Source organism: Columba livia, chromosome 1 (assembly GCF_036013475.1).
Source record: "Columba livia isolate bColLiv1 breed racing homer chromosome 1, bColLiv1.pat.W.v2, whole genome shotgun sequence".
NCBI classification, from domain to species: domain Eukaryota; kingdom Metazoa; phylum Chordata; class Aves; order Columbiformes; family Columbidae; genus Columba; species Columba livia.
In genome coordinates, this window is record NC_088602.1 from 8,633,798 (window position 1) to 8,645,855 (window position 12,058).

Here is a 12,058-nt window from a genome sequence, read left to right on the forward strand (position 1 = left end):
GCAGTAAAAAATTGCTGTGACCTTTTCCTGCTGCCTGCAAAACTGTGTCTAATTGAAGTTTTCTTTATTTGGCTAGAGACACTGTGTTCCTGTCATGTGAAGATGACTATTCATTTTATACAGGGTATTAAACAGAACAGGAAAGTCACTTGGTTGCTGGGTTGGTGACTGTTTGACTTTTTAATTAACCCAAGTGGATAGATAAAGCAGCTTAAGGATCAAATGGTGTTATCAAATTCAAAGCAATATGAAACTAGAATTTACCATTTCTTTGACAATTCTTCTTTGCAGGAGCTCAGCGCAATAAAATTCAAGTCACTGCTTTATAATGAAATTTTGTCTCATTTCTCTATAGAAATGTATTTTTGTATTTGCTGAAGTCGCAGCTTATTTTTTTTAATTTTGCACCTTGTAGTAAATCTGCTTGTGTTCAGCTGTTGTATTTTTTATTATGAGAATTCCTCACAGTTTTTGTCATCTGTAAAGTTTTGTTACCTTGCTCTTCCAAATCACTTAAGGTAATTATATACAACAAATAAATAAAAAAATAAATAAATAAAACCCCACTCCTGCATGCACCAATAATTATTTTATACACCACTATGTATAAATTCATTCTCTCCAAATGTTTATAGGATTTGCATATTAAGCATCTCTTCTCAGTCTTGAACCTGTGACTCACTGCAGTCAGATATATTAATAAGAGTTTCTTCATTGTGTCAAGTCTAAACTCCTGAATCTGACCTCTGAAAACACGCAGAGGTCATTCTCAGTGTGTTTAATGTCACATCTTTAGACTGCTTTCCTTTCAGTCTGGACCAGTTCTTGATTTAACATCATCTCCTTTTATCACTGCATGTGTAATGAGGAAAAAAAAACAACAATCATAATATTACTCTCTGCTAGTCATGTACTTCCAGATCAAGCTTTTCAAGGTTGCATAAGAAAATCCTAGTCAGCTTGCTCTTTGTATACCTTAACCATTAATGTGGAGATGAGTTTCAGATATGAAAATCTATTTCTGAAATTCATGCAGATACAGCCACATTTTCTGGTTCTCTCCAGCAAGAGTCTCTGATTTCTTTATAACTTGTGTGCCTTCAATATTTTTTCTTCTTCTATTTGGTGAAGTATCTGTCAGCTCCTGGCATTTACTTCATGTTCCTTTTTGAAAAGTGAGTGAAAGAATTTATTACTTTCTTTCGGCAGTGTATCAACACTTGTCATCTATACGGCCCTATTTCTGCTTCACTGATTCCTTATTGATTATATATTTGAACACTTCCTTCTTTTTCTTTCATTTTTTCTTCTCAGTAGTGTGTCCTCTCCTGATCTTTATTTTTTCCACCATTTCTCTATAAAATTTACCAGTGTATCTGTGCTCTGATATGTTTGAAATGCTTTCAGACCCCAAAGAGCAACCAGATCAAATGCATTAAAACGTAAAATGTGATAAAAAAGATGCTTCAAAATCAAAACTAATATTGAAATATAATGCAATTATATTCTATCTGAACATTTTGCAGTTTGGTGACCCTACCTTTATTAAATGTAGATTGCTAATAGTGTGTTAAGCGTTCAGAAGATACGTTTTGTAAATACCAAGCATTATGGCTATTGTGAAATCTATACCAAGGGCATGTTCTGTGGCACCAAGCCTGTACATAGGGCTTATTATCCTGAGCTCTTCCACAAGAAAATGCTCCCTTGTAAGAAACTCCTGAGGTCCCCATTAGTGAAATGACTGGAGGAAGACTTAAAGGAAGGAAAATAGTCCTTTACTGTATTTTGCTGGTAATGTCTACTACTGGTGTGAAAATGCCCACAGTGAGAATACAACTGCAATGGGTGTCTCTGCTAGGTTGCTTTTCTTTGTGTTGGAAGGGACTAAAGGGAAATCACATATCAACCGTCATAGGCTAACATGATATTCAGGGTCATCTCTAGGGTCTAACATGGTTGCTCAGGAATTTTTCCAATTGAATCTCAAAAACCTCCAAGGATGGGGCTTGCACAGCCTCTCTGGGAAACATCTTCCACTGCTCAAGTGTCTGCATGGGGAAAATACTTTTCATTATAACTTGTTTAACCTTCTCATGTTTCAACATATGCCTTTTGTCTCTCATTCCATTACCATGCGCCACTCTGAAAAGCTTAGCGCTGTCTTGATGACCTTTCTGTTAGCACCGGGGGGCTGCTGTTGGTTGTTTCCAGAGTCATCCCTTCTCTAATCTGAACAAGGCCAGTTCATCCAGCTTCTCCTCACTGGGCAAGTGCTCCAAACCCAACCGTCCCAGCAGCAGCCCCTGAAACACAGAATTCTAGAATAATTTTAGTTGGAAGAGATCCTCAAGATCATTGAATCCAACCATAAATCTAGGACTAAACCATGTCCCTTAGAGCCTCATCTGCACTTCTTTTAAACATGTCCAGGGATGGTGACTCCACCACTTCCCTGGGCAGCCTGTTCCGATGCCTGACAACCCTTTCCAGGAAGAAATTTTCCTAATACCCAATCTGAACCTCCCCTCGCACAACTTGAGGCCATTTTCTCTTGTCCTATCACTTGTTACTTCGGAGAAGAGACCAACACCCTCCATGCTACAACCTTCTTTCAGGCAGTTGTAGAGTGCAAGAAGTTCTCCCCTCAGCCTCCTGTTCTCCAGGGTGATCATCCTCAGATCCCTCAAGCGCTCCCCATCACACTTGTGCTCCAGACCCCTCACCAGCTCCGTTCCCTTCTCTGAACTCACTCTAGCACCTCAAGGTCTTTTCTGTAGTGAGGGGACCAAAACTGAGCCCAGGATTCAAGGTTTGGCCTCACCAGTGCCCGGCACAGGGACTGCTGGCTCATGTTCAGCCACTGTTGCTCAACACCCCCAGGTTATTCTCCTCCAGGCACTTTCCAGCCACGCTTCCCCAGCCTGTAGCACTGCCTGGGGTTGTTGTGACCCAAGTGCAGGACCCGGCACTTGGCCTTGTTGAAGCTCATACAACTGACCTCAGCCCAATGATCCAGCTGGTCTGGATCCCTCCAAAGAGCCTGTCAACCACTTGCTCCACTTTGTTATCTTTCCTATGGTAGGGGACCAAATTGACCACAGTATCTAACTGCAGTTGGGGAACAATCTTTCCCTGGATCTCCTTTTTCTGCTTGTGCTTGTAAAGCCCAGGATGCTGTTGGCCTCTTTGCTTCCAGGACACACAACTGGCTCATATCGAGTTTGTTTTCCACTGGGAGCCCCAAGAGTTTTTCCACAGATCTACTGCCAGGCTTTGAGTGCCCAGCCTGTGCTGTTGAAGGGGTTTACTCTGTGCCAGGAGCACGACTTATTGTTTCTCCCTGTTGAATATCCTAATGCTTCTGTTGGCCCCTCCCTCCAACCTATCCAGGACGGCAGACCTTGTACGTAGGGACTTGCCCCCACAGCGATGTGTCATCTGCAAACTGGAGGAGAGTGTGCTCCTCACTTCTTCCAGTTCTTGGATAAGGATGATCAGGAAGAACTGAAAAATGCTGTAAGAGTTATTACCTCTAGGTAATAATTACTTTCTTTTATCTGATTTGACTGTATCACTTTGGAAGAATTTATCTACAGAATGGATAAAGGAGAAATCAGTATAAAGCTGTGTGGTTTTACTATAAACAACACTCATAGCTAGAAGCAAGTTATTCTTCAGGAAAAACTTTAAAAACATTTGGCTTTGAAAGAAAATTTGAGCTAATATTTATATCTTATAAGCATTAGCTTTTAAAAAATTTGTCTTCTGTGCCAAAATACCCTTGCATGTTTGGACCATATCCATTAGCCTATTGCTTCTTGGCCCATCTAGTCAGAGAAATCAGATTTTTCTTGAGGTATTTATACTTGTAGGAAAAGTGACGTTACTCACATACCAACAGATTTAATTTGACTCTGTTTTCCTGCTGAAAACAGAAGGAAGAAACAGAAGTAACCTTCCTTTTCAGAAATATAGGTTTGCTTCCTACCCAATTCTGTGCTGAAAAAAATCATGTTATTGTTAGGTGATTTCATAGGGCTGCAGTGGGTCTGTGATTCCACAGTTGTTCCTTACTGGATCCCCTACCAGTACCTATTTCTTCCAGATTGTACATGGATGTAGGATCCTGTTTGTGTTAAAGTAATCGGAGGATATAATTTAAGATGTATCTAGGTTAGTATTTGGTTCTGATCAGAAGTCCTCTTTTAAAGTTATTTTGGCTGACTTGTGGGATGATCTTTTAGGAAAAAAAAAAAAAAAAATATATATATATATATATATATATTTTAATGAAACTGCAACAGAAAACATGGTCCAGGAGCAAAATATGTATAGCATGGTTGTCATCTCATCCAGACCCTTTGTTGCTGTGAATTGCTCCAGGTGCACACGATCTTCACTCAGGCAGCTGCATCCACAGATGCAACATTACACTGCTACACCAGTTGATGGAGTACAGGCGTTACCCAGTCCAGTTAGATTTAAAGGAAGAAAACAGTGTGAACAGGTAGTACCTGATCTGTAGGTTGTACTGGATGAATAGCACAAAGGAAACACTAGAATATAGTGTACTGAGGCAGACTGAACTAGTACTGAACTATCACAGAGGGTTCGGTGGCTGCATCTTTTCTGATACAGTGTTGGGTTCTGAGCCAGATTTACCCCATATTTTACTCTGGCCTTGTGAGGCTTCATCTAGCATTCAAACATAGATTTCCTAGGATTGGTCTTTAGGTGATACCCTAGCAATAAGCTTCCCAATTTATTCCTGATGATAATGTCATCTGGTTGTTCCCTCACAGTTGTATCTTTCTCATGCCACATTATTAATCCTAAAGACTTTTTTTTTTTTAACAAAATCATGTAAACTGTGATTGGAAAATGATGGTCCAATATAGCACAGTACCACTTGCCCTGTGTATGCACTACACTGCTCAAAGCCTTAAGCCCATGACTGAGTTTCAGTTTGTGAAGCACAAACTCTTGCATTTCCCTGTAAAGACCTGTTCTGGTTTAGGACACTTAATCCATAACTATTCATAGTCTAAGCAAACTAATTTCAGAAGGATTAACAGACTGTGTCATCCAAAGATAGCCGGTTTCTTTCAACTCAGAGTCCAGCACTTGTACAACTAACTCAGGAATCCTCAGGATTATAAATTGTTAGTTAATGCAAACAGTTTTAGATCTTTAGGACAAATGACTGGTCTTCAACTCAGAAAAACCTTTCACTTTTCACAGCTTTTTAAATCATAGTGAGTTATAAAGAATGCCAGCAGCGTTCCAGATTTACCTCTGGCAACTCACAGGTGTTTACCGGCAAATGTTCACTCGGGATTCACTCAGAAAAATCCGCTTACTGAATGAAAAGTAGAATATTGCACAAAAGCAAACATGACCACTGGCAAGGGAAAGGTCAACAGTTTTTCATTGACTGAATCAAATCTCTCTTACCCTAACTCAATAAAGGAAAAAAATAAATTATCTTTTTTTTTTCCCTAAAAAGAAGATTAAATAAAACAGACTTCTTCCTCCAGAGCTCTTATTCTGTTATCAGCTTATGCTGTTGTGAATGAAGTTATTTTTTAGAGCACTTATATAGTCATTTTGGGAATTTTAAGCTTTTCACTCTAGCTACTTGCCAGTGTTTTTGTTTTCCAGTATGAATCTAGGAAAAAATCCAAAAAATATAATTCTTGCTTAGGTTTACACTTCATTGCTTTGATTATGCTATTTAGAAAAAAAATCACCCCAGTGTTTTTATATTCCTTTGGCAGCATTTCTTACTTAATTCCCCCCTCACTCAAATTACTTCTTTGATTGGACTTGTATCTTTAATTTTTTCTCTATTGCTATATTATTTCTTCCTCTTATTCTTTTCCTGTAATATCAGCATGTTATTGTATCACATACTTTCTATTTAAAGAAACAGCTTTCTTAATTTTTTCTTTATTACTTCAGGTGCTGTTTGTATTTCTGAATTTTCTGTATGTGGAGCTTTTCCCATTAGAAAATCCCTCTTGCTCCATGTCTGTTTTCCTTCTGACTCCTCTCCTTTGACACCTGTCACAGCATTTTGTGACTCAAACACCTAAGTCTTCTAACTAAGCTGACCACTCAGATAAATCTGGTTTTTAGCGTTTGCTTTAGGGGTTATTTCCCCCTTAATTCAATGCTCCTTAAGTCAGCTTCTTAGAGCCAGAAAGTTTGCATGCAGTACCTGTTCTACACACTCAGCTCTGGTGTCAGCCCTTCTCCACAAAAGTTTCAGTATCTCAGAGGTTTGTGTGCTGTTTACACTTGGATTTATTATTTTGCGTGCATCTCTCATTCTTTATCTCCTTTGGTACCATGTGTTGACTGTGCCATAACTACTGAAAATACCATATTTAGTATTCAAATTTCTTTAAATTAGGCATCTTTTATGGTAAAAAAAAAAAAAACTCATCGAACAGTCTCTCTTGGAGATTCTGAGAGATTCCTCTCTCACCATTAATCTTAACATAAAAAACAACTGTAACATCATATTTCCTAATAATCACCATCTCTGGCATGATGTTTTGAAGAACAATATCCAGAGATTTCCTCGTGAAAATAATTACAGACTACAGACATCTTGCAATAATATCTAGAGAGATGAATAATATAATTCTTCAGTGTATTCGGGTTTTCATTTTTGTATATCAAAATACATACAGATGTCTTCATTTGTAATCATTGTTTTATGATCAAAAAAGAAGAAAATATATTCATATATGCACATAGCAGTATTAATGGAAATTGCAGGTCCAAAGCAAGGACTACCTTCTGAAGGAAACTGGGAAATGCATATTGTATTTTGCATACAGTAATTCTAAATTGATGTTGGTAATGACTAAGGAAGCGGGTTTTATATCATTCTCAAAGAGCTCCTATTTAAAAGGGACCCCATGGCACCACTGTGCGGTGATTAGAGAAGACGCATACCCGGACGCAGACAGAAATTCACGCAGAGGCAGAGATCTTGTTGTTCAGGAAGGAGTGCAGGGCCTGGCCAAGCCAAGAGCTGACCTAGGCCTTGGCTGCCTTCTTTATTCACTATTGACAATTTATAGGATTTACAGGTAGAGGCCTGGACTAAGATGTTTACAAAAAGGTGGTTTCCCACTAATTGTTATTAAAAACACACTAAACTCATGTAATGTTTGTCTCACTTGTTTTTCCACTCATTCACAGACCAGGCTCAAGGACATTCACACATCCCATGTACTTGGGGGCGGCTATCTGGCCCGAGATACCATTCTCACGAGTCTGGGCTATAACTTTTTAAAATTATGAGAAACGTAATTCAAAGTAATCTGTCCAAGGCCCTTTATGTGTTATTATGTTAGTATTACGTCTTTGACCGTCCAAATGGTCATGTTAGTATTGATCTTCCTTTATCATCCAGATGGCTGGAACCGCACATCTTGCTTTCCCACATTTTACTTTCCAACACCACTGAGGATTTTAGTCTTAATGAATGAACCAATGTGGGTTTATATTTATTTATTTGCTCTTGATGTACATTAAGTCTGTCTTTATTTCTTTGTTAACTGAGAACTGAGCAGTCCACGACAAGATTAAAAAGCAGCAAACTTTCTTTCCAGGAGTGTTCTCTCTAGAGATGAGAAACCTCTAATTTTATGTATATTTGGAATGAGGTTGAATAGCAATTTCGGTGTATGTTGCTGGAATACTTTTTCTAGCAGAACTTTGTTTACTTTAAAGGTTTCTTTCTTCTCCTCAAATTTTATTCCAGTGTCTTTTCTCTGAAGTTCTCCTTTGTAACTTTGTAACTCATGCATTTGAGTTCTACCAAGCTCCAGCTCTACATATTTCATCTTTCAGAGATGAGGAAAAAAGTCATTGTGCATAAACTTTGCAATGATCTCCAGGATCTCAAAGTGTCTAAAGATAAACATAATGCACAACTGCTCAGACATTAATTCTTAGTTTAGAATCACTTGGTCTTTAATTCTTAACTTTGAGATTTGGACAACTTGTACAGAGCATTGGTAAAATACCTGTCCTGTAAAGTTATTGTTGGAGAGATAAGAAGCAGAATCTGTAATGTCAAATACAAATTTTATATGTATTATACTATATTTTCCATTTCTAAAATGGCTGTTTATCCTCTAACTGCACAACTGTGACATCCAAGTGTGTTGAAATGGAAGTACAACAGTCCCAAACACAACTTTTATCAGTTAGGTTTCCAGGAAAAAAAAACTTTGAAAAAATATTACAACCAATAATTTTGTGTCTTGATTGTTTTACACACTCCTAAAATGACCAAAAGTCAAAATCCAGACAGTACAATGATATTTCATTTTGTGTCTTTTTTGGCCAAGAACATCTATTTACAGCAGCAGTATAGTGGGAAGTTGTTATGTGAGAGTTTCTTTACTTCAAAAAGCTTGTGGTTAGGATAAAACACAACAAGATAGGTACATTGTACAGACAGCATGGGAAGGAGAAAAGGTAAAGGATAACTGTGCTGTAATATTTCCAAAAGTGTGAATCTTCAGCATTTGACAGTTCTGAAACATGTAAACAAGAAAGGCATCATTTCAGTCACTTCTTCCTATCAGCCTAGTAATTTAAAAGACATTTCTTCATTAAAAGTGCATTTATATGTTACTGCTGTTTGTAACAAAGAAAAACAGATAAATTTATGGAAGGTAGGGATGAGATTTTTATTTAAATAGAAGACCTGTCAAAATACAGCATTGAGTGCCATCAACTCTCTTCTGAGTGTTAGGTTGTATCATTTCTCTTCATGTCAAATTGTCACAACATGCCTGTCATTGCATCTTTCAATTAACCTTAGAACCAAGTCTGAGAATTATACAAGGAACAAAGTTTAAATAGAATCCTTCCATTTAGCAATTTTGCTCCATAGCATTCTCTCTTGGTGCTGATAAAGTGGTCTGGGTATGAAGAGTCCTCCGGTGATTCATAATAGCTGGATTTCTTCCCCGTTACCAAACCTTTGGGCAGTAGCTTACTGTCATAACCAGGTCTCTGATGATATACTGATACTAAATTACCTAGAAAGTGTGTATTTTTTTCTGTGAATTACAGCTGTACTATTTTATACTATACTTGAGGAGCTACTTTTTCTTACATTTTGCATAAGCTTTACAATTAATCCTTGCAATAACTGTAGAAGTTGGAGGATGGCATGTTACATCAAAAAAAAATGTTTCATATACAACACTCACCTTGAAATGCTGGTCACTGGAACAGGCTCCCCAGGGAAGTGGTCACAGTACCAAGCCTGACACGGTTCAAGATGTGTCTGGACAACAGTCATATTGTTAATTTTAGGTAAATATATGAGGAGCAGAGAGTTGGACTCGATGATCCTTTTGGGTCCCAACTCAAGATATTCTATGATTCTAACATTTCCATCGACTTACACCACATATCTGAAACCTGCATCTACCTCTATCTTCCATCCTATAGTTTTTCTGTTCAGGATGTACGCTTCTGGGGGCTGCGTCCCTTCACTATTCTGTTTATAGGAGGAAAATCTATTATTGACATTTTATGGATATTGGGGATTTTTACTTGAATAAATTTTATACGTCTCTACAATAAACTACCGAAACTTTTCTTTTGACTTTCTCTTTCTGTGAGTAAAGCATAAATAGGCAAGGTTTATTGCCACTGTTTCCTTCCCTATATAATCTCTAGTCCCATCCTTATATCCTTGTTCTTGTTTAGCGTTTTTCTTTTCTGATAAAGCACAGAACTAGTACTATATTCTCTTACTTTTTCAATGTCTCTTTCCTGTGCTACCAGAAAACCAAAACTTTCACAATGAAACTCCCTTTTCCCCACCCAGAACTGCTCTTTTTCATTTCCTGTACCTCATAGGCATCCCCTTATTCTGTACACCACTCTCTACCTCTTATTATTTCAATGGTAAATGGCATATCAGAGATGGAAAGATTGGGAGGTATTAATCAATTCTGAGGTCCCAGCCATGCATGCTAGACGTGAATTTGGACAGTTCATATTGATGGGTCAAATAACGTAGGTAGTTTCCGTAAATGATGTGGTGTTAAGCTAGTAAATCACTATTTAATATAGATTTATGTTAATGATGCTACTGGTAGCAGAATATCACAAGGGACTTTTCTACTGAAATGACCAATTGACACCTCAACCCATTATGATTCTGTGACTATCAATATTGCTATGTCAGTCTTTGAATGTGCAGGTACTAGGAAAACCATATTTTCTACCTGGCTGCAATACTGCATCTGTAATTCTCAGTGCTCTTTGTGATAACTGCAAGGCTGTGTCGTTTTCTGTGTCTGTTTCTGCATTCCGACTCACCCGTCTGATTTCTCCCTTAAGGTAAATAATTACAGTTTAGAAGAAGTTACCCATGAAGAGGCAGTAGCAATACTGAAGAACACATCAGATGTCGTGTATCTGAAAGTTGGAAAGCCCACCACCATTTACATGACCGATCCTTATGGCCCACCAGATATTACTCATTGTAAGTGATTTTTGCAACTCATTTTGTAGGAGCTATCAGTTTGTCAGATGACTGTTTTTTTTCCTATCTTGTCTAAAGTAGCACATTAAATTTTATGAAACAGCTTGGAAGGCTGCAAAAATGAAATGTTTACTGCCACTTAAGCATGCTATACTCATGAAGTATTGTAAATAATATAACTCTGCTAAAGTATTTTCGCAACAAAGGTAAGAATGTAGCTCATGTACTGCTCTGCTGATTCCAATTAACCCTTGTCCAGGTGGACTGGACTGTAACTCTTGTGATAACTGCTAATATATTTTGAAATATGCTTAGATTTGCAGACTGGAGTCCTCTCTCCACAGAAAAAAAAAAAATGGAACAAGCAGCAAACCACCTTGTAGAAACTTAGTGAAAAGCTTGAGAGAAATATATGTGATATTTGAATAAAATATTTACCTGGAATGTAAAAATCACTGCTTTACTTACACAAATGTACCTATTTTCTGTATATATCCAATTCCTAAATGATTGTTCCACTTTGCTTTATTCTGTCTGTCCATTAATTTTATATATGTTTAGCTGCTATTTTTTCACTGAGGACCAAGGCCATATTTGTCCTTGCATTCAAAGTGTACTCTGTTGTAGGAAAAGCTGTTGAAACAATGTAGTAAAGCTCAGTGCAGGATCTCATAGGAGGGGTAGATATTTAATTATAAAACAAACTGATTTCAATCAGGCTGTCATATCTACACACTCAAGATCATCTAGGCTCATGTCCAGCATTCAGGTACAAAGACGAGCATCCAGGTGCATCACCAGGACTCCCTGAGATGATCAAGTACAAGAGTGGGTGACTGTGGAGTCCTTATTATGCACATATACCTTCTTCTGAACTTGACAACCTCCTGGCTGATGTGCTTTTTGCACCCTTAAGGAGATGATAGCAATTAGGATCTTCTGTCTCTCCCATCTGTCCTACATACGCATGTTTTCAGTATTTACTCCTCTTTTGACTCCTTGTCTGAGTGTCCCAGGCTCCAATCTAGCCTTTATCTCTTACCATCATCTCTTAATGGCTTAAGTCTTTGTTTCAGTTTGGATTTAGGTGCTGTCCTGATAAGTTACATGTAGTTATGTATTGATGACCTATTGATGAATCTAGGTGCAGGTTTAATTTTTGACAAGAGCTTCAACAACTGAGCCATACTCATCTTGATCTCCTGCCAATAATCCTTAGGGCATGTAAGGCCAACCAAGAGCTGGGAAAGGCAGATTTTCCCAGTAAATGCCGGAGACTTGAATTTTTCTGCACTTTTGCATAGTGTTGCTACTGTGGATCAATGAAGTTGAGGGAAAAAGATAAATGTCTATAATCCTCCTTATTCAAATTGCTCCATAAAAACAAAAGGGAAGATTTTGTAACATGCACATCAGGTGGTATACTCAGCCTCGCTGAGGATACCTATTTACTCAGCAAATGTTACAACAGATGGCAATCATGTTGTTCAGTAGCAGTCTGGTCTGAATCTTAGCAAAGCC

The 12,058-nt window shown here is 37.9% G+C and overlaps 1 protein-coding gene across 35 annotated transcripts in view; it reads left to right on the top strand.

Annotated features, from left to right (window-relative positions):
- The window catches only part of DLG2 (discs large MAGUK scaffold protein 2), a 1,055,145-nt gene that overhangs the window by 752,078 nt on the left and 291,009 nt on the right, over positions 1-12,058 (top strand). For all 35 annotated transcript variants that reach the window (XM_065049757.1, XM_065049758.1, XM_065049759.1 and 32 more), the window contains one exon: positions 10,393-10,537. In XM_065049757.1, coding sequence (XP_064905829.1) covers positions 10,393-10,537 — 145 coding nt within the window. The remainder of the gene's footprint in view (positions 1-10,392; positions 10,538-12,058) is intronic.